At 39.2% G+C, this 23953-nt stretch overlaps 1 protein-coding gene across 5 annotated transcripts in view; it reads right to left on the bottom strand.

Annotated features, from left to right (window-relative positions):
* MYLK (myosin light chain kinase) overlaps nt 1-23953 on the bottom strand; it is a 202467-nt gene that overhangs the window by 39215 nt on the left and 139299 nt on the right. For all 5 annotated transcript variants that reach the window (XM_027885106.1, XM_027885107.1, XM_027885108.1 and 2 more), the window contains 5 exons: nt 22915-23031; nt 19728-19808; nt 8993-9043; nt 7246-7373; nt 3824-3977 (listed from right to left, as the gene is read on the bottom strand). In XM_027885106.1, coding sequence (XP_027740907.1) covers nt 3824-3977; nt 7246-7373; nt 8993-9043; nt 19728-19808; nt 22915-23031 — 531 coding nt within the window. The remainder of the gene's footprint in view (nt 1-3823; nt 3978-7245; nt 7374-8992; nt 9044-19727; nt 19809-22914; nt 23032-23953) is intronic.

Below are 23953 nucleotides of genomic sequence, written 5' to 3'. Positions count from 1 at the left end.
CCAAATCCTTCAAAAGAAGATGTTGCTTAACTTGGATATCTCACTTCTACTGCATGTCTCCCAGTATTATTAATGCTTATAAAGACAAAGTTAAACAATGAATCAGTCTAAAACTCAAGGCTCAGTCCTTGTGTCTGAGTGCTGTGTGCTCATCACCACACCATCAGTGAAAAAGCCTCCCCTAACTTGTCTGCATATCAGTGATTTTGGGTTGTGGACTGTGAACAGCTCACTCTGGAGCCTGAGTGTAATGGACACTTTGTTCATTGATACACATTACAATTGCAAAGGAAAAAAAAATCCTTAGAATAAAGTTGAGTTTCTTTCAAAAGCATCTTTTTCCATGGCCCAAACTGCATCAAATCATATGTTATTCAAATGCTTTAAGTGTCAGAACCTCTGCGCAATGCAGTTAATATTGTAGCTAAAGTCTGAGTCTGACAGTGTGAGCACTTAAATTTAAGACTTTAGGAGCCAAATTCAAAGCAATGCAGGATGTCTTTGTTTCCCTAAAAGTCATCATTAAAAATAATTTCTATAAATTGTACCCAGATAGAGTTTACAATCTAGGACTCAGGGTTTAAATCATAGCAGGATTGTTTCTGATCTGAATCCTGGCAAATAAGCTCAATCCTTTGTCCTGTGATGAGAGGTTAAGTCAATGATGTTATTTAATGATTTTTTTTTATGAAGAAAGGTGTTTGACAACTGCAAGTATAAAACCAAGATCCAGGATGTTCTTAAATATCCTCAGGAAGGTCTTTAGACCTTCTGCTCAAAGCAGGATCAGCTATAAGGTCAGACCAGATTGTTCAGATGCTTATCCAGTCTGAACCTGAATACCTCCAGGGATGGAGACTGCACAACTTTTCTGAGCAACCTGTTCCTGGCATGTGTTACAGTCCAAATTTAATTTGAGAAATGCTTATTTGAGTCTTTCACATTAGAAGCTTGCCCATCAGCATGAAGACTTTGCAAGTTGTAAGAGGTAATAATAAAATAAATACTAATTTATTAAAATATTTATTTCATTTAATATTTTAACAAATGTCTTTGATTTGCCAAACTTCAGAACAGCCAAGCCTGTTAGCTAGCCCTTTGAAAAAAACAGGACTGGGTCAGCTCAGACACGCTCCTCCAGAAAGCAGATGTTCTGTATTTGTAGTTTTCCTCAATACATTCAAGGCTCAGTTGTGGACTTTGGTCAGGCAGCATCATTTTGAGCACGCACCATACACATGGGTGTGCCTTTTACCACTAAATTTACAGGGAGGCAGCTCACACAGAGTTTAGAACCTTATTACAAATAGCTGAGGAAGACAGAGCTGTTCTCTACCACCTGGACTTTCTCCACAAACGCTTGTTGTGAGTGTGGAGTCAGAGCAGGGACGGCAAGTTTCTTCCCAGTACTTTAGACGGAACAGAGAGAATGGACAGGCAGGAATTTAGCACTAAGACTGAGCTTTGGTGGAGTCATAAGTCTCAGGTTCCACATATTCAGAGAAATGTATCTTCCCTGTTTTGATTGGCAGGCTTTGCAGAAAAGTACCTTCCAACTTTCGTGAACTTTTAACACCTTTAAAGGTGGAAACAGCGTGAAGGATTTTTCCTCAGTAGTAGTATTTGAACCCACTTCCTAGAAGGAAGACATTTTTGCTCCCTTTTCCCACATCTTTGAGCACCGAAATGGAAAAGTCTGGCCTTAAAAGCATGTGTAACAAACTTGGAGCCTTGAGGCCTTGCCATGCCTTCGGCAGTGCTGACATCAGCGAGATGTCTCACTGAAGAGCTTGGCAACTTTACAAGAGAGAATTTATTCTTTTTAGTTAGAAACAGATAGCTTGTCATCAACCAAAACACATGGCAAACTCCTGCACATTGTAAGGATTATTCACCCAACTCTCCCAAAAGCATCTCTGGGAATCCCACTGCTCTCTGGCACATTTCTTAGGGAAGAGCAGAGCAGGAGGCTGAGATGTAGCTTTATAAGGTTATAGAATTCAAAGACTTTCCAACCAATTAACTCCAAAGGACATAAAACAGTGACTTATATAATAGTGAGTCAAGGCTCACACAGTGACAAGATAACCGAACCGTTGGCCTAGTTCAGCTAAAATAATCCATCTTGCCCAATAACCTACTACAGCCAGCAGCCTGCAGCAGTTGCCTAGGAAAGAGTGAAAAGAAGGGATATGTAAAGAGCAATTAATCTCCTGCCATTCTTCTAGTGGCTAATCAGCTGTGTTGGGGATTTGGAGCCAAATGCTGTACCCAAAACAATGTATATGATGATATGATTATTCAAGGACCAATTTTTCCTGGTGTTCATTTTTAACTGAGCTATACTTCTGACCTGCACAACCCACTGTTGGAAGGGGTAGTACAATTTATCTGTGCATCATGTGAAAATTACTGATTCTGTTTTCTTCTATTCTTGAATTCTCTGGCACGTTGCTGGAATCTGCTTGATATTTATACTCATTCATTCAGTTATCTTTTAAGCCACAGACTGGATGAAAGAAATTCATTTAAATAATCAGGAAACCTTTACTGACAATATGTAGAGCAGTGTGCAACTGAGGGACATTCACTCTGTAGCAGTGGATGTTGTATTTGAAAGTGTGATTCTACTATTAAACTTTGTATGTTATTTACTGGATTTCTAGAATGAATTTCCAGTTCATTGGTTAAAAGTGTTTTGCCATTGATTTCACTGGAGTCAAGTACTCATCTTTGGCCTTATACCCGTGTTTATTCCCCTGCTCACACTCCCCATGGCTGCCAGGACAGCAGAGCCGATGCAGTTACAAGTTTGTGATTGGGATGCACTTTGCTGGTTGAACTAAAATTCATCCAACTACCTGGGTGAGCTCTGCTCCACCTTATGTCATAAACCCCCTGCAGGCCACAGGTAACAGAACCCAGAGACAGACCCATCCCGTGGATCAGTATCTTACACCAATTGCCATCTTTGCTTGTAGAACTTCCCTAGATTTCCCTGGAAACTCTTTGTTGTGCAGCCACCCCACGGTGGGTCCATGAGCCCTTTCAGAGTTAGATGTCACAGCTCTAGACTTTGGCTGATACTCCAGCTAGCCGGTCTAGAACGGGGCTGCAGGTTTATCTGCAAACATACTGCAGCCTACAGCTATCTGCAGCTGCCCACAGCCTGCTGCAACAAACCTGATAGCCTGGAAGGGTCATCTGACAAAGCTCTTTGAAGCTTTAAGTTACACGTGGGAAAAATATGAAGCCCCCACATATGAAGAGCTTCATATTCCAACCAGAGCGCCTCTGTTCACTGCTGTCTGTCACTGTAAAACAGCAGACAACTCGAGGGATTTCAATTAAAAGGACAAAATCTCCCTCCCCCAAGCAACAGGATGTTTTCAGCTTCACAGACTAATAGAAACTACCTCAATCCTTCCTGAACTAACAGTTTTAAAATTGGCAGTTGAGCAAACATCTGGATGCTGCAAACATTAAATGGGAAAAACAAGTGGTATCTAACAAAAACTGGAGACAGGAGCTGTTTTTATCTTGTGGGTGGGTTTTTATTTTTTTTAAGTCTGAGCTATTTATATCTTCACGTGGAATTGGAAATTTTTCAAAATAAACACAGTATAGCCCTAATGAACTTGCTTATAGTCTTTATTAAAACATCACTGCCCAGGCCAGATATTTTTTGAAGTACTAGCTTTTTATTTCAGTCTTTTTAACTTATCTGATTATTTTATTTGATTTGCTGTGTATCATGATATGCAATTCAAATGTAGAGTGATGTCTGAAGAATGAGTATATATATAAAACCTTATGGACTTACCAACAACTGTAAGGTTGACTTGTGCTTGTCTACTGCCAAGTTTGTTCTCTGCAACTAGGGTGTAACATCCACAGTGTTCCTGCTTTGTTGATGATATTGTTAGCTTGCTGCTGTTTTCATCATTCTCAATTTTAATATATTCACTTTCTTTAATCTGCCAAATTAAAAAAAAAAAGCAATAAATTTCTTCATATCTGAAAGAGCTCAAAATGTTATCATATTGAACATTATCTGCAGGTAACTCTGTCACAGCAGTGAAAAGGTGCAGCTGCTAAACAGCGTAATCAACACAAAGCATCTAGAAATGCAGTGGAACATTACGATGGCTCCAGTCCTGCAAAGGCAACGGGGAGCATTGGTGTTACTGGAACCCCACTAAAGACCAGGAGTTTCACTTTTCTAACTTCTCTTTGACAAGCTGAACGTGCAAACTGTGTAGCTGTCCAAAGAGCCAAGTGTGGGCTCACAGATCTCACCGAAACCACAGCGGGCTAAGGGTTTAACCCTCATTCATTTCCATTCCCCTACAGAGGCCAAATGTGCAAACCATCCATGGTTGTGAATCTTTGCCCTCTTGTCCTAACCAGCCTTATTCTGTACTTCCACATAAATCAGAGCACACAGTTTCTTGGGTTGGAACAATTAAAAATGTTGACTGGAACAGAGAGGTAATGCTGCAGCTGTGCAGAGAGACATTCAAACAGCACAATGAGCCTCCCTGTAGCATTTTTATTTTCTGCAGAAGCGAAAACCAAAATCTCTACTGAATACCACAGGCATATTATGAACTAGTTTTTTAATTGAAACAGAGCTATCATAGCATAAATGGCCAAGGTGACTTAGATTTTAATCAGTATTAGCTTGAGACATGGCAGATTATTTAAAAAGCTCATAATGCTACACCGCAATTATAGAAGCTGTACACTGTGTTCTTACGAAACAGACAACATAATGTCAATGCCCTTCTTCCTCCCACCACTTCCTTCTTAGATAAGTGACTCTTCCAAGTAATTCTCAGAATTTCATTAAAAATGAAGACTATTTAGTTTGCCTTATCTTGTCTCATATATCCAGAGAAAAGAAATTAAAAGCGTAAGAGCAGGACTTTCCCTGCTCTCTCCTCAGCTGAGATAGAACACATGCACTGCCACACGCCCAAAAGTAACCTGAGAAAGATTCTTCTGCAATAACTCAGATAGAAAATTAACAAATGGGATTATGTAGGATTACAGTTTAAATTATACTGAAACTTGCTCTGCTCTGCCCCCATACTTGTGACATTCTAAACTCCTTATATGTTTTGCTTCATTAGAATCAGTCAAAGGGTAATAGTAGAACTAGATCTGTGCTATTTAGAGAAAGCCCTGAAAGGATACAGAGAAAGCCCTGAAAGGATGCTCAGTGGCTTGCACTGGTTATGGAGAACATGCAGTTGGATCCCTGTGTTCCCTGGCTTTGAAAGCCTTTCCCCTCTACATCTGAGCACAGTTCCAGCATCCCTCCACTACACTGCCATCACATACAACAGTGTGGGTCACAAATTTGTGACATTCTCTTTCTTCAAGCAAAAGATATTTGTCTGGAATATACCTGTGAGGGGCTCTCTTGCACCTGAGGGAACATGGGGAAGGAATGTGGAGAGGACAAGCTCCTTGGCACACTGCAGCAAACAGTGGCAGGGCTGAAATCACAACTCACCTCCTGCTGGGTCTGCTCAAATAATGAGTATAAATAACCCTCAGCAAACAGTTAAAACACTTGGCTGATTTTCACTTTTAGGATTGGGAATGGAACAGAGCTGAAATCAACCCATTTACAGAAGAGGAAGAAATCCAAGCATAAAACATTATGTGGTGAAGTATAAGAGAAAAATAAAGCAAAATAATGGTGCAGCAAAGGACATAGTAACTGGCTCCTCATTTAAAGTAATAAATGAGAGACTGCTGCCCTCACTTGTCCTCCTACAGTTTTTAGTAGACTTCCTGAAGTTTTTTTTCTTTTCTATCTCATTTGCCATAGTGAACCATATAAAGATTTTTATGTAATTTTAATGTATGTTTTTACAATACTTTGTCTCATAGTGAATAACTACAAAGAAAGTATAAAGGTGGTAAAAATAGAATTTACAAAGGAAAAAATATGTCAAACTACAGACTATGGATTTAATATGAGCATTAGGAGCTGCTAGTCTCTGTTGTCATATAGATCTTGTATGTAAAAAAGGCTCTAATTTTTGAATACAATAATCTTATTTACATAGATTTTAACTCCGAATTCTTCACAAACCAGAAAATCACTTTTGAGGGTACATTTTACCTAATTGTTAAGACAGCATTTAGCAAAACCATACACTGAATGTCACTGGAGCTTCTGAGACCTATTTTTTGTGGAAAGAAGTAGTTAACTCCAGTCTTGAAGCTAAAGAATTTTAGGAAAATATAGGAGTTCAGGGAAAAAAACCACCCTTTTCCCTAAAGTAAGAGGTTATTTGGAGTTAGGAAGGATGGACTCCAGAATACCCTTTGCACTAGCAAACTGTTTTGAATTCTTTCAATTAAACGCTGACACATCTGGATTTAAAGTCTAAACTTCCTTCTAGGAGGAGATGCTTTTATTTATGCTCTATAGAGTGCATAACAAGTTCAGAATGAAGTAAACAGAATAGCAGCTCCAGTACATATTTATACTTGCTCTGTCCTAACATGACACTTCATCTTCCAGTTTGAACTCACATATTGGGTTATTTCATTTAAAGTGGTTTGATTCTAAGTTGCTTCATTACAGCAGCTCTTCAGAAGCCACCCTCAGGGACACAAGTATTATAGTTCAAGTATGGCAATTCAAGTCGAAGGAACTTTAAACCCAGAGTGTGAGGACACTCACTCCATGGACTGCTGTTGTGCCTTGTATGGTGACATTTGTGTTGTCATACAATTCACTCAAACTTTTTATATGGCATTTTGCCCTTCTGACATAATTTTAGGCTCAGCATTGATGAAGAAGTAATTTTTGAAGGACAGAAATATCTCCCGTGACAGATACTTTTCAGATACCTATATATTTTCCATCACCTGTCCTTTAATTACATGGTCTAAGCCTTTTCACAAAGAAAAGGTAATTTGTTTTAGAAGGATACAGGCAAAAAAGGGTTTCAACTGTAGCAAGAAAAATTTGGGTTTGGCATCAGGAAGAAAAATTCTCCCACCGTGGATATTTAAGCACTGCAATAATTTGCTAATGGAGGTTGTGAAATCTTCATTAATGGAGCGTTTTCAGCAAAGGTGAAGAAAACATCTGTCAGGACTGACATGGACTTTGCCAGTTCCTCAGGAAGGGAGATGGACAAATTGGAGATGGTCATTGGTGCTCCTTTCCAGCTCTACTTTTTCAATGATTGTTAAAACAGACCAAAAAAAATTTACCTCCTTACGGAATTTCATCCAGGTGCAAGTTATGGGTGCTGTTCCTACCACCTTGGCAAACAATTCCACTGATTCACCTGCACGGACTTTTCTGTCTTCTGGGAACTGAGTAATCTGAGGAGGAGCAGCTGATGGGAAAAATAAAATAAATAAAATCTCTCTTTAGGTGTCTATACTTTCATTTTTCTTAAAATTCAAACCACATGCATCTCTCAGCTCAACTGTTTCAGAGCAGTTTTGAAATCCAGATTAACAGTTATGTGTTGTTTGCAATGAAACAATTCTGTGGACGTTGTTAATTCCAGATGAGTGAAGCAATAACAATCTATGCCCCCAAAGTTTGCTCATGCAAAACCAAGGTACAGACATCCAAAGGACAAAAACATTTAGACCTAACACCAGTTCCAAATAGACAATTTTTTTTTTCAGAAAAACTTATTATTTTTTTCTTTTGTACTTTGCGTTTTTGAAGAGTGACTCCAGTTAGCTTCTTATCAATCTGCATGTGAGGAAGGGGTCTGCAAACCTGCTCACTGATGTCATCAGCAGCACTCAGAAAAATTTAAGATTCAAGACCTCTGAAGATTACAGCCTCAGTAGCCAGATAAACATCATGTGGAACAGAAACATCATGAGAGACAAGGAAGGAATTTGGTGTCTCTATCCATCACACTAAATTTTCCCATGAGCAGCGATGGATCCTTTTGTCTGTGCATTGAAGTGCTTCTTTTAAACCTTGCAGTTCCATTCATACTCCTCTGTTTCTGAATCAGACATTCCTCCTGCTCTTCCCTCTCACTGCCCGAGTATCAATAGATGGCAGAACATCTGCTAATGGTGCTACATCCTTGTCTCTCAGTTGTGACACCCAATGTGTCAGACCCCGGTAGCTGCTGGGGTCAGATGCCAGAAATATCATAGGCCAGGCAACTCCAGGGTGAAAACTGTTTTGTTGCTTTATAAAAGCAGCACAATAAAAAAAATATTCTTGAGGGTGTGTGTGTTGGAGGGGAAGGGGGCAGATTTGAGGACATATTGACAGAAATGGTAAGAGGCACTCCCTAATATTAGAATGGCCTCATTGCCAAATAAAACATTCCTTTCCAAAGCACAGGGCTACTGGGCATGAAAAAAGTGCTTTCTTTTCCTTTTCAATGTAATTAAAACAAAGAGGCCTTCCCCTCGCTCCTCTAGACTTTTTCTTTGAAAAGTCTTTTTAAAAAATACCTGAAGGAACTTAGGCTGAGACACATATCTGGTGTATACAAAACAGCTTGAACAGTTTAAAATCTGATAAAGTTTTTAGACACTGAAAGCAGGTTCCTATAGAGGAACTTCCTATGTAGCTTTTAATATAGATATCTTTGTCTAGGAGATTGCAAACACACCAACAGGCTACCATAGTGCCAGTGATGAGGAGAAGTAGAATCTATCACCTTATCTGTGTAGCCACTCCTGCAGAGGTGGCTTTCTGTGACACACAGAAAAGTCTCTTTTCACAGAAGGCCAGGGTATGTTGTGGATATAGAGAAGGGCAGAAGTAACACATACTCCTAGTATTTTTATGGACCTTGCTATGGTTTATCTGATAGTAACTTCTTTGGATGCTCATAATTTGATTCTTAGTACAGTGTGACCTCATATACAACTCTGAAAAGGGACTTACCCATCATTTAATCACATATACAAACAAATTTATTAGGCAAACAGCTGTACTGGGAAATGTGGGTGACATGCAACAAATTACCTGCTTTTGGAGGAGTCTTTGGAGCTGGTTTCTTCTTCACTGTCGCTTCACCTAGTTAAAAAAAAACAACAGAAAACCAAACCATGTTAATTCAAAGGTGAGCTTTAGGAGGCACCAGATTAACCCCAAACATCCATAACAATGCTTTGTTGGCACTTGAAAATATAATATGTTCTTCCAGCATATTAAACTTAAGAATTAAAAATATTTTCTAAAAACACTTGTAGTATCCTGAGTGATCCTCAAAATATTCACAGTTAAAGCTGAAACTTTTAAAAGAATCAGAGAAATCTGATACATATCTCCCATGTGTCCTCTTTGCTTCATCCTATTCCCTAAACAGGTATAAATTTTGGCTATATTCACACACACACACACACACACACACACAAGTCATAACAACAAAAGTATGACTTAGAACTTGAAATCAGGACATGTAAAAAAGATAATGTGCTACAAATTGTGAAGGGTAAGTAGAAATTCAGTAGAGAAGACAGGTAGGTACAAAATGGGCTATTAACTCTTTTTCTCAAAGCAAGAACTAGAGGCCACCCAATTAAATTACCAGGCAGCAGGCATAAAAGAAACAGAATTATTTTTAAATATAACATGCATAATGTGCATTCTCAGACACGTAATGTTTTACAATATAGAAAAATAAAGAGGTTCAAAAGCACAAATTTATAGGAGTTAGGTCTAGTGGGGGCCATGAAATGTAACAGTTTGGATGCTTTCAAACCACTGAATTCCAGAAGTGGAGGAGCTCATTCCTTTTTGAGCACTCTCTTTTTGTCTGCTATCCTAAGCATCCTTGTCAGAGGACTGGCGTCTGCTGTGAAAGAACATTCTTTATTTTCTTATATAAGCTCAAGTAGGCAGCTTGATTGCAGCAGTCTGGCTTTTAAGATGTCATTGCCTCCAAGGGAAGCAGGATGTGCTAAGTGCTTTTGAATATCTGGCAGAATATACATAGGTGCCTAGTGATAGCCATAACAGTCTGAAAAGTTTTGAATTTTTAGGCTCATTGTTTTCTTTATTTACAAAAGTTATTTCAAATAGACACTGAGCAGAAAAAAAATCCCCCTCACATTCACTAAGCCAATAAAAGCAGGGTTTTTTTATTTTTAACCCCATTTGCTGCAGAAAAGAGAGCTGATACCTCAGAACTTATCAGCTGGTGCCCCATGAAACTTGGGAGCCATGAGCTGCAAAATCACCATGGGAGTTTAATGCTATAGCTCAGGCAACAGACAGATATGAAGACTGATTTTAAGTTTTAGAGTAATTGGACATAGTAGATGGCGTGCTATAGGTTATGAAAATACCAAATTATTTCAAAACTATCTAATGGTTTAGCTGTCAACACCAGTGTTTATCCAGTTCATTCTGGAGGATATTTCACTATGCAGAGGATACAGAAAAGTTTTTGCAACCTTTCCTTTCATAAATTTCTATTTTATAGTGATTTTCTATCAAAGTAAGCCTAGTTTTCATATGCTCTGTCTTTACTGATTTTGTAGGAGCCAGAAACAAATAATGGAGAGGTAGGATATTCTTGCAGTACTTATGGCTGAGTCAGAAAAGAATAGTTGCATATTTCCCAAGGAAGCCTTTCTTCGATGACTGCCATCTGCACAGAACTGGTTAAAGGTTAAGATGAGAACTTGTGAGTTGTTTATCCTGGTGTAACTGGACCTCCAGGGCATGAGCTGAGTGTCTATCCTGCCTCATCTTCCATGTGAACAACATGTGAAGAAAAAGCGCCATTTGTGAAGTGCCATCTTGGGTTGCAGAGTTTTTGTTGCTGTTTTTCAGAAATGTCACTGCAGACAAATAGGACAAAAACCAAATTCCTGAATCCAGCATGATTTTCACTCAGCTATCACCTCTTGGCCTCCATTGCATATTTGTTGCAGTACCTCAGTTAACAAGCAAAGTGCTGGTGGAGACATCACACTCTCCAGATGTTCAGGTTTCACACTGATTCTTAATGTCTCTAAAGCTTTTTTCCTCCTGCCTGACAATGTAATCTCTGCTTTTGCACAATACATGCACAGAATGGACATCTATATACACAGATATCCCTTCACTTTTCTCTACCTACTATCAGCCACTCAGTTCATCATGGAAGGGATCCCAACAGCATAATTTGTTCATTCACAACTTGCAGTCAGTGACATTCAGTTCATCACATTGACAAGAAGAATGATTCTATACATGCTAGGATGTATAATGAACCACTGGGTTCATTTACCCTGTAAGTGGAGTAAATTCATGGTAACCCTCCTAGCCCTGGAATAACCAAGGGCTGTGCTTAAGCCAGTTTAAAAGACTCTTCACCTCAGTGAAGATTTTCATAGCAGCAAAGCAGAGATCATGAACCCATCATTTCATTCAGCTAGGGTACTTCTTTTTATAAGTGAATAAAAATTTTTTGTTTAAATTTTAGTTTTTACCCACCAGGACATTATATTCACTTAACTGAGGATACACAGACTGTCACTGGGCTTCATCAAACCATGCAGGCTGGCTGGAAGGTCTGGCTGAATATCCTGTTTTGCAGACACAAATAGCCCTGAGCAGAAATGAGAGGCAAGGGCAGGGTAGAAGGGGATGAGGACAAGGACAGGTCTCTGGCTCTGTGAAGCCAACTTCTTTGGCTAACAGTGTTTACTCCACTGTTTGGAGATCTTCCTTAAGAACACCAGCTCATCTTATGCATCTTTTTGAAACGCAACTTTTGTTTCAAAAGCTGCTGGAGACAGTGAAAAAGTCTAATAAGATTACCAAAAGTTCACAAGGTCAAATGACTGTTTTCATTAAAATATTTGAGCTTCTTGGAAATGCTAGTTCAAGTCTGCTTCTGCTGCACTTTTTTTTTTTTTTTAAAGTTTGTCTCTCTTTTGATATTTACATTGAAATAGGCTGAAGCTGAAAACCAGCCTGGAAGAAAAAAGGACTAATATTCCCCCCCATAAATGAATCTGCCTTCTAGAAACAACTTAACATAAACATTAAAGGGCTGGTATTTACATAACTTTATAGGCAGGTTTGCCTCTTAGAGAGCTTGTGTTTGAGTCGGGGGGACATAAACTAAAAAAGGGAAAGATCCCATACAGGCTGTGAGCTGTGGGACATTTGGTTGTGCTCTTCCTTTCCCTGATGGTGTATTTGTGAGAGCAGACATGTTCAGAGCCTCTGCCTTTCTTTTTTGCTTCCCTTTTTTGGAATTTTACTAAAAATAGGCATAGCCCTCCCCTGAAATGGCTCTCTGCACAACTTGCTTTCATAAAGCATGAAGTAAAACTCTTAGGATCTGAAAAAAAAATCAGTACTCAAGATAGTATTTCCAACTAATCCATAATTCCTACTGTCTTCCCCGGGGGACATGCCGAAAATTAGGTGCACGTCCTCTGGAGTGATGGATTTCAGCACCTGGTAAACAAGTACAGTTATTACCTAACTGGGTTGACAGAAGGAACGAGACATATCCCTGCTTCTGTCTGCTCATGGGATAGCTCAGGAGAGGAGAAGGGCTGATACTACAGACACACGGGAAACAATTCTCCCCTCATGCAGAACATGCCAAGATTTCATCTTCAGAGTTCAAGAGAAGCTGAAAAAAGAAGTCATGTCTGCAAGGTGTCAGACAGCATGGTAAGAAGAATATTTATGGAAAATGTATGGAAAATCAAGATTCAAGTATTACTCCTTCTTCCCCACCTGAATCCTTCAGACTTGTGGAATATGATATTATGAGGCCTCTCTTTTTCACAAGTAAATGAATCCCTTCAGTGTAATCTCCTTAAGAGCCTTCTGGGGGTAGATATCAGGGTCTGAATCAAAGGTGAGTGTGTGTCTATAAAGTTTCACTATCCCTGCTATGCCAAAAAGCATGGAATGACTGACAGCTAGAAGTGCAGGAAAAAAAAAACCCACTTGGCCTTGTGGTCAAGGCAGTGAATTATTCTGCTCTATCCTTGCTTCTGCCACAGACTTAGTTGATGGTACAAAAACTTATTACAGGTATTAGCACAGACAAGATAAAATAGGAGAAAGATGATGGCTACAGTTGTAGCAGAAAAAGACAACACATCATTATTTACCAATTTACCCATAAATTCATGAACCTGTGCTAATTGCCAGAGAGGAAAATGACAGTCATAATGCACCAAACACCAGTAGCTTGAAAACTTCATCAAGGTTTGGAAGCTTGAAAAGTTTTGCTCCATTGCTTCTCAAAGAGCAAATTTCTCATACTGTTTCCAAATAACTGTTTAGTATCTAAATACAATAAACCCGAAAGCAACTCTGATTAAATTTGATGACAAGCAGAAATTAGAAAACTAAATTCCATACAAGTCAGTTATTTCAGTTTGTGTGCTTCAGAACAGTTTTTAAAAGCTTTTATTTTATTTTTCATTAAAAACAACTGTCATTTTGTTGCAACATCCCATATTTAGTTTCTAAATCATGCAGAGATTGTACTCTTAATTGAAAAAAAAATACAGACTCCTCCATCTCAAAATAAAAATAAAACCCAGGAAATACTCACTTTTGCACTGCAGTCATGAGAGAACTAGCATATACTAGCTTCAATAATGGGATATGGTACACTGAAAATAACTCAGTATTTGAAAACAGCTTGGGTGGAGGAATAAACAATTCCATAGCAGAGTGCTTGAGCAACTTCTGCAATTAAAGCAAATCTGAGCAGTGCAGAAGAGCTCCAGTATCAAACAGAGCTTATAAACAACCCAGGTCATGTGAATTCCACTCAAAGCTCTGGTGGGGAGCAAGACAGCAACCTAAGTTTCTTAAATATAGATTTAATTCTCACATTTCCCATGTGTCCTGCAAGAACATCTACAGGTTGACAATGTAATGTTGACACGTAGATGTCCTGCAAGAGCACCTACAATTAGATGGCAAAAAGCTGTGCCCAAGTGTGTAGGAACAGGAATCTAAACTATGTTACCAGCCTGCTACCCAGCCCATTACACAGGAAAATACTGTCAGGTCATCTGGACGTTCAGGAGCTCCAAGTGGTGTCAGTGGGAAAAGCTAGGTATGCTTTTTGAACATTAGTGAAGCCATTGGACTTAGGTCCCTGTTTTATAGAGAAGAAACTTCGGTCAATGCTTCTGTGACACGCCTCAGATCTGCAGTGTCTGGTCAGTGACTGAGCTGGAAATTAATAATGCAGGGCACCTCTTCAGTTCAAGGCCATGTTACAAAAACCATCCATTCTTCTCTGCATGAGACAGACAGTAAACATTTCTGTCTTCTTCTGTCAACATACAGATATGTAGGTTGGACTGCATGAAATACACATGGAAAATACTGCTCTGTGCCAACATTACTCAGAAAATATCAGTACGGTGAGAGCTGTAAAGAAACTTGGCAGAGATTCAAAATGCATACCCAGCATTAGTGAAACAGGGCTGAGCTGGGCATGCAGGGGAAGGGATCTGGACAACAAACTGCTTGTTTCTCCATTGGTCACTTTATAGGTACGGTAACTGAATTTTCTTTTCATCTGTGGTGCAACGAAACTTCAGTCTCACCAAGTTAAATCTTACATTGCCTTTTTACTTCAGCCCAACTTGGCTGTGAGGCCCCCTTGGGCCCCGAGCCTGAGGAATGAAGGCAGCACCTTTCGCAACTCGGAGTTTTAGAGAAATCCTATTTAGGTCTTAAAAATAGCTAATGGCATTTTGATTTACATCTACTAAAAGTGGAATTTTCAGATTGACTTAGGAAAAAAGATAATTTTTTCTTTGAAAAGTTTGGTCAAAGGCTTCACTGACAATATGATTTGTATTGTTCCAACATACTAAGTACTTGCACTCACTGTGCAGCAAACATCTTGGATCTTGCAGCAGCGAGGAGCAGAGCAGCATGAGCCTTCTGGGAGATGAATGGGACTGAGGGAACTGCCTTGGATGGCCTCTTGGACCCTCAAAAGCATCTCAGACTATCCCGGGGACCAAAGAGGTCAGGAGAAGTACAGTCACCAGATCACAGCTGCTACCCAGCCCTCTTATTTCTGTAATTAAAAGAACATCTCTGACCTGATCGGTTCCCTTGGCAATTGAGTTCTTCACTTAGAAAGTGGCAAGTTTTATACTTGGGACAAAACAACCTGACATGAAATGAAGATTTGGAAACATTTTTCATTCATCTGTGCTGTGTTTCATATTTTTTCCATAGCATGAATATCAACAGAAAATTGGAAGCATTTACTTGTTTAGTTACATATTATCTAAACTGGACGCATCAAGTTTGATGTTTTAATTACATTTTCTTAAAATGGTATTTGCAGACTTGGATTTTCTAACAAGATTGTTTATTGAAGAGTAAATAACAGAACTGCATGTTAATCACTTGGCCACTGACTCATAATTTTTCCACCCACTACAGAAAAGAATATATTAACATGACAAGGAGTCCTGTCTAACATATTTACTTTCATGTTGCAGAGATGCCACTGCTCAGCCTTGTATTCAAGTACCAATAATGCCCAAAATTCAGATCAGGGAAGACAACAATGCAACCTTCCAGAGGATTTGATCTGGATAGTGTCACTGGTGACATTTTATTAAGAACCATCGGCAAGGGAAGTTACTTAACCAAAGATGTGTTTGACATGAAATCAAACATTTTCTATAGTAGCAGACATAAAAGATTTAAATCAGCAAGGTACCAAATACTGCTAAATAACTTGAAGGTGTGTGGAGAAAGTTTTTTTCTTTGATGTAACTTTAACTGAATAGAAGAATTTACATTTGTGCAATCAAACTCTGGGTCATCCCTTCAATGTATGTGGTCTGGATACAAGAACAGTGGGTTTAACAAGTGTTACTCAGATGAGAGAATCCAGGATATCCTGTTAGGTTTTCATACCAATGATTATGACAGGTGATAATTGCCATTTCTTAATATTTACTGAAAGTAGTGCTGTGAATTAGCCCTTCCAAAAAACACTGGGCATTTCTTTCCAAACACTTTAATCCAATGCTTAGATTTATGAGGGTTATTTTCTAAAGCATTAAGGCCATTTTTTTTCTCAGTAGCAATAATTGGCATACAGTTTCTTCCTACTATAGTAAAGTTATGTTACAGGGCTTAGCTATGGTAAAGTTTAAAAAAATAGCATCTGGCTGCTGTAATGTTCCTTTTTCATCAGCAAATCTTGAAAAAAGCCTTTAAAAATATGCTTTTGGAAATTATTGGGATGTCAGTTAAAATAATCTGTAGTATTTTCGATATTGCATTCAAACTAATCATAAGACTGAGAATCAAGAAGTTGGGTTCTAGATCTGCAAATGAATGTGCCTGATCACGGGCTAATTTTGGTCCTCAGCTTAAGACACATTAAGGACATCAACATATTTGGAAGTGTGGATTAGTAATAGGGTTTTTTTGGAAAAAGAGTATTTATTTATAAATCTTGAAATCTTTATTTACTCTTAAAAATCTCAAGCAGCACTTTGATTTTTCCACAGTCTGTTGTGACAAAAACATTTATTTCATAGGCACTGAAGATTTTGCAAGTGGCTTTGGTAATTGAAATAAGCCATTCCCTTTAAGCTTACTTTGAAGTAACTTCTAATTTCAAAGAGAACTGGACACCTAAATCCGTTTACAGCAGTTTCAAAGCTCCCTAGAGAAATGTTCAAGGGGTGAGAATTTTTGGCTCAGTGTTTCTGCTTCAGGGCTGTGTCAAACCAGAAGACCCTTCTATTACCCACTGGTTGTTCTGGCATAGCACAGAGAATGCAGAATGGTAAATAATGAAAGGTTCCAATTTTCCACTGCCTCTTTTAGTCTTTTATATCTGTGCAGAAGAAACTTAACACTTTACTGTTCTAACTCACTAACATTTGACATCCCCCTGGAGAAGACACAAGTGCCAAAGCCCAAGTCAGTACAGTGAGTGCAGCTCCAGAGGTGCCCTTCCTCCCTTCTTCCTTAGGATTTTTTCACCCAGATTCAAAGGTGGATTTGTTGGTTATTCTCAGAAACTTTGCTATTTATTCTATTTATCACTGGGGAGTTGCATAATCATTACTAAATTCTGGTGACACATTACTATTTGTAAGCAGAAAGAAACACATCATCATTTTCCTAATTTGCATGGGAGCAATCTCTCTGCATCCATTCAGAGATATTGTTAATCACTGAATGATACAAAGCTGCCTTCAGAGATGCTCTTCTGAGAATAACTGTTTATTCTACACCAGAATCCAGTATATAGTGGATGTCAAAAAAAGTAATGCCCAAAATTCTACTTACTGTTGGATTTCTGTAGCTTACAAAACCCAAGCTTCCAGCAATAAAATTATGTTGTCAGAATGAGCAGTCAAATGAACTGGGTCAGCAACTATTCTCAGAGGGAGACAAATTCTACAGGTTAAAATACTGACAAAATTCACTATTCTCCACAAAAAAGAGATGTATCGATCTTTGCCTTCAGGAACCTAAAGTTAATTACTTTCCTGAAGGTTCCTACTAGGGCAAAACACCAAGGATCACTTATAATTTATCTGAAGAGAGAGAAGATTGACAGATCTGCTAATCATGAAATTTGACTTGCACTTCCCTACAGAAAGAGGAAAACATGGATCTTTTCCCCTGAAAACTATTTATAAAAATGGCAGAGTATAAACTTTCTGTACCCCATAGAGTATATACTGTTGTGACTGAATTTATTATCCAAAATTCTGAATTTATTCAGTGGCATTTTTAGGAATTTTTGTTCTCTATTTCTTCAATACTGTTCCGTACACTCTACTTGCCATTAGGATTGTTGGTGATTTGATGTAGCAGCAAAGACTAGAAGGGATCAGAATAAAAATAAATCTCCTTATTACATTGGGATCTCTTAATTCACAGCCATTCTCTATTAACCCTTTTTTCACAATAAGTACAGTGAAGATGCACAGATTTCTGACTTGTAAAGCCCATCCTCTTTCAGGTAAGGAAATTCACAATCTCTATTTCTGATAAGGATTTCAGTATAAATTGAAACTGGGTCAGTTCTGTGTATTTTGCCCCTGACAAACATACAAATAAAACACTCATTTCAGGCAGACCCACAGTCCACAGGGACTGAGATGTTAAAAACCACCTGTGAAATCTCTGCAGCCAAATCCTTTTAAAATTAAATATATATTTTTCAAAAGTTTTCCAAAAACTCTTCCAAAGCCCAGTTTTGTAACATTCTCTCTGGTTACCTTGATGTTTTCTGTGCAACAGGAAAGCTGTTTTATAGGCATTTTGAAAGAAGAGCTTATGAGAAGCTCAAGAAGTAGAAACACTGGTATAACGTGCCATGGAGCAACCTTAAGAAAACCATTCCCCATTATTTCAACCTTCTTTTCCCAGTCATTTCTGCAGCCAGAGTAGCCAAGCTTCTGTTTTGCTACCTCTGTCCACTTTCCACTAAAATCAAAAGCAAGACAAGCAGGATGTGGATCAGGTCATGTATCTGCATATTTAGACTAAATTTCCAACTCACATTTTCTCCTGGGAAAACTGCAGCTGATGACACTGCTGGGAGGATCAGAGGAAACGTGTGTGTTTGTGTGCATAGAAAACACCGTTCAAAATACTATCCCATGGAGATTTAAACAGCTTTAACATTTTCTTTTCTATTGATGTTCAAGAACAAAATGATTGTGCATAATTGCTCTCATTCACAGCATTTGAAGCTCAGATGCAGAGGTGGAGCATGTCAGTGTGACCCTTCCCACACCCCCAAAATGAGTGGCTGGAGTGACAGTTATAATACTCAGACAGCAACTCAAAAATAGCTGTAGCCCAGGGCATAGATCTATGTAAGTGACAGTTTCAGAAGCACAATTATTACCTATGATCATTGATCAGTACAAAACTGCACTGGGGCCTGCTGAAAGCAGCTGAAAACCTTCATGCTGGAAGATCAGATCATAGTTTTTTATTTTTCAAGAGAGCTGGATAAAATATTTCATGTTTCCATTAAACCATGTCTTTACATTTTTTCAGGGACTCACATGGTGGACATCTTAGATAAACAACTTCCAAAGTTCACTTTTGATTTAAGAGATATTTGTATCCCCTGTCCACTTAATTTCAAAAATAGTAGTGGTATCAGGAATTTCTAAACTGACATTAATGTGCTGCCTTTACCTTTTAAAGTTTCCTCTTAATCAAATGCATGTTTGCAGAGTCACAAACTTGGGAATTTATAGCTAACTTGTTATTTCAGAAAGCATAAAAAGCAAGTTAAGCGTTTGGGCTCGAAACAAGGAATGCAAAATTCCCAAAACCACTCCACGGTCATGGAAAAAAAAGGGACAGATTATGCTCCAGCACATTTCAGCCAAGATGCCTGTCCTGCCACTGGTAAAGCTCTATATTGTCTACACAGGACACATCACGACTTGAAGCAAACTACTGGAGTATTTCTGTGCTCTTTGGGAGGCAGCCAAAAATAAATTGGTGTCACAAGTTTATTGCACCATTACGAAAAACTGAGAGCAGAGCAGGCTTGGTCTGAACTCACAGTTTCGGCTCTTACTTCTAATCCCCACATGGCAAAAACTCATTTCACATGACTTATGTGCAAGGGCTAAAGAAACAGCACAGGCTACTGATACTGTGTCTGCAAACAGAAGGGAATGACCACAGAATCCCAGAGCACTCTTCTGTTTCCACTGAAAAGAAATCAATCCAAATCAAGGTCACTTACTCTCTGTTGGCAGCACCGGGGGAAGTGTGGTCTTAGGCTTCTTGGTCTTCTTGTCAGTAGGCTTTGAGGTCTTTGAGGCATCTGCAATCAAAACAAATAATAAAATACAAACCCTATTTAAAAATTAATAATGAAAAAGCTGTCTAATAAAATGTTTGGTTTGGATCTCTCTGCAAACTTAGAGGAAATTGCTGTCCTTTAGGTTTTTAAGAAAGATTTTCTGCACAGACTTGCCGGTGAATGTCACATTGTGAAAGGAAGAGGGAGCAGAGAGGGAGAAGCCCTATATGAAAGTAGCTGCCCTGAGAATCCAAGAAAGCAGCTAGACAAGAGCTGCCATCTAAGCTGACAGGTCTGTTTTAGCTGAACAGAACAAAGTACAATGTGCACAAAGCTGCATTAGGCAGTGCACGGAAAAGGGAAACATCCTTTCATCCCCAACTATCCCTTGCCATGCAATTCTTCTATTCCATTGTCTATATGATCTATACAGATTTACCCATTAGGAAAAGTAGCATTTCCTCCATATGTTTAAATCTAAGAAGATACTGTTTCATGTTTGTTCAGTCCTAAATAAAAATGGCAAAAGGGCACCCCAGGACTGAAGTTTGGTGGATTTTATTATTTTCACAATTGCACAGCTCATATCCAGAAACTGGCTCATCACTGCAGGCTACACCAACAGCTAAGAGAGACAATAAAGCTCCCTTCCACGTGTCTCCCATATGACACAGACACATATTTATAGAAGGTGCAATTGTTTTTCTGCAAGGTTATTCCTGGTTGAGCACAATCAGAAGGCTGGAGCACCTCTCCTATGAAGACAGACTGAGAGAGTTGGGATTGTTCAGCCTGGAGAAGAGAAGGCTCTGGGGAGACTTGACAGCCTCTTCCAGTACCTCAAGGGGCTACGGGAGAGCTGGAGAGGGACTGTTTACAGAGGTCTGTAGTGAGAGGACAAATGGGAATGGCTTCAGTTGAAGGATGGAAGGTTTAGATTAGATGTTAGGGAGAAATTTTTCACTGTGAGGGTGATGAGACACTGGAACAGGTTGCCCAAAGAGGTTGTTGTCTTCCTATCCTTGGAGGTGTTCAAAGCCAGGTTGGATGGGGCTTCGAGCAACCTGGTCTAGCGGAAGGTGTCCCTGCCCATAGCAAGGGGTTTGAACAAGATGATCTTTAAGGTCCTTCCAACACAAACTACTCTAGACTTCTATAATGCAAATCCTAACAAGTTTCACTTTTTAGATTGTTTGATCCTTACATTTATCCTTGAAAGAAAGATCCCAAATTCAAATCAAGATCTCAGCAATAGATGTATCAATTTACAGCTTTCAAATATTCAGCTTTCAGAGGATTTGTGAGTGAGAGAGCTGTTTGAAATTTGGTTCCAGAGAAAAAATGACATAAATGTTATGGAATCAGCTATTTCAGTCACCTACTTATAGGTGCTAGAGCGTGAAAATTCATCTAAGTTTCCTAAAAAGTTAAAAGGGGAAGACAGAATCTCCTAACAAACAATTCAGAGCAGGAGGCTGTGTGAGACCTCAGTTCAGACACTCAGATTCTACAGATTTGACAACTGAAGTCAAACATTCCTGCAATCTTACTTAAGTCCATGGTGCCAAAAGGAATATAATGATAATTATGGCTACTTGTTAAGTCTAAAAACTGGCATCTGGGATCTTGACAGCAGACTGAAGAAGGGAGAAATTTTAGTTGTTTTTTTATATCACAATTCTATTTTAAAAATAACAGTCATGCCCTCTGCCAGTCACAGACACAGGATATCAAATGGCGCCTTTCCTAAATAGCTGGAGTTTGCTATGGGTTCCATTCCCCAAAAAACTCTTCTCAGTAGCGTGTCAGGAGAGAATGAAAAAGACAGATGAGACAGCCAGTGTTGAGGTACGGAATGCGGCCATTCTGGTGCCCAACATTATGTGAGCAGTGGGCTCCTAATGCCACGGGTGCCACCACAACAGTGAGCCAGACAGCTGATGTCACGTCATCCACACCATCAGACAATGAATATGCCACAGCTGATGTCATGTCACCCACACCATCAGGCAGTGAATGTGCCATGAGCTGACAGCCTCCCATGATCCATGCAAGCCAAAGTCTACCTTACAGCCTCCCAGAGCGTGCACTGTCCAGCAGGAAACTGGAAGTGGGAAGTGTGGTAAAGGAAGCTTCAGGGAGAAAAGAATTACAGGAACCAACATAATTAATCATAATTTTGTGTATAATCAATTCCTTTTCCGGTTACATGAAGATCGATCTTTAGTGAGGATTTATGGGATCATATTCTTACCTTGTGTCATGCAACATTAGGAAAACCAATAATAGTTTTCTTTTCTAGACCTCCTGCTCCAAATACCACATTTGCCACACAGTTGTGAGGGTTTAGTACCCAAGTTCTATGTTATTAGGCTTGCTGTTTAGTTTTTTATTCTTTTTAGTCACAATGGAAAGTCTCAGAAGTATTCAAGGATGAGCTCACCAGAAGGTGAGCTGTTAAGAAGCACACTTGGTTACTTTAAGCCCTTTAAATAACTTAAACTCCATGGTAATTTTGTAAGTCTGTGTCTCACTTGACCTCACGATAAAACACTTGCCCAAGGCCAAGACTTTTTGGCCAAGACAGTGTCATCAGCACGGCCAAGTCTGAAAATGAGTACCTCAGTCAGTAAATTCTCCGTGTTCCAACACTGTGGCATACAAACGAATTGGTTTATTTTTGCTCACTTCCACTAGAAATCAGTGAATGCAAAGAATTGGAAAGTTCTAGGCTGAGAAATGTGCCCTACACAGTCCTGAGGCAGACTGATACCCAAGGTCACACACACTGAAACCCTTACATGCTCTTGGAGGGTTCATTCAGCTCAGAAACAAATCTTACAGGTTCAGCTGACTGCTCTAAAAACTTTGTAGCAATACAGTGGGCAGCAGGAGGATGTAGATTATTTCACAAAGCAACCAGAGCCCTTGGTTCTGTCCTGTCTCTCTGCTCATGCCTCTTTATGCTAGATGTTGAATTATCTATTGACCAAAAAGTGCAGAAGGGAATGGGGCAGAGTTCTTTCTTTTTTGTGTAAGTGGTTCCTAAAGGCTGGTATTGGGAAATAAGGTGGGGGGATGAGGAAGTTCTAAGGAAGGGTTTTCCTGCATCCAGCACAGTACTTACCTTCTACCACCACTTTGCAAGCACATTCAGCTTTCCCTGCTGCGTTCTCAGCTATGCACTTGTATTCGCCCCCATCCTCAGGCACGGCCTTCTCAATGGTAAGTGAGCAGAGTGTCCCTGGTACAGAGGAGGGAGAGATCAAAGGTCACATTGCAGTTCACAGAAACCTTAGTGCTATTAAGGAACAGAATGCATCAAGTGAGCCAATCCATCACTACAGGTGATCTTCACTGCTAGAAACATCTGTGTTGGCCTCGAAAGTTTGACATAAAAATCGGAACCTTATAAATAAAGAAAGAAATAAAAACACCTTGATAGATAAATTGAATCTTACTGCTGTTCCCTAGGATAGTCAAAGCTGTCCCTGCAGTCCTGGAGTAGTTAATGGATAAGGGAAGAGAAGACCCAGAACAGCACCTTTGCTGCTCTTTGTCTTGCAGCACAGATCAGAAGTCCTCACTCAGATGATTTTTTCCAAAAGTGCTAGTAGTTTAGGACTGTAAATAAGAGGATTATTGTCAAATAGCCATCTGCAGTATTTTGGTTCAGCCTTATCTCTACCAGTTCCATGAATATCCACATTTAAAAGCAGAGCTCCAGTTTAGTGTCTAAGTTTAAAAATGCCACTGAGGGACACTTTCTTTTTGCTTGAATTATTTAATGAATAAATGTCTGGTATTGTAAAGCATCCATTACAAAGCCAAATATATCAGTGGCAATCAAATTTTGCACTCCAACAAATCCATTTCTTGTCAAAGAAAAAAAAGCCAAATTTGACTTAATTGGGTTTGCAGAAACAGGATGCGACATAAGCTCTGTAGTTACCAAGGGAAGCTTGGTATGGCCCAAGGGAAATACGTTTCCTCCTAAAAATTAAAACTCTGTGAACCAAAACAGAAGTCGTTCCCAGTAGGTGGGGGATGAGGAAGGGAAACCTAATCCCTAATGTTCATTTGCATTGCTTGGAACAAAGAAGTGCTTTCCTTCCCAGGGTGAACTCCAGCTAAAATGCTCCATACTTTCCCTTTCCAAATATCCC

This window comes from Empidonax traillii, unplaced genomic scaffold (assembly GCF_003031625.1).
Source record: "Empidonax traillii isolate 1590-97213 ecotype Southwest subspecies unplaced genomic scaffold, ASM303162v1 scaffold161:size1573837, whole genome shotgun sequence".
Lineage (NCBI taxonomy): Eukaryota > Metazoa > Chordata > Aves > Passeriformes > Tyrannidae > Empidonax > Empidonax traillii.
The sequence above is the reverse complement of the archived record's forward strand: the minus strand, read 5'-3'. Positions and strand labels throughout refer to the sequence as shown.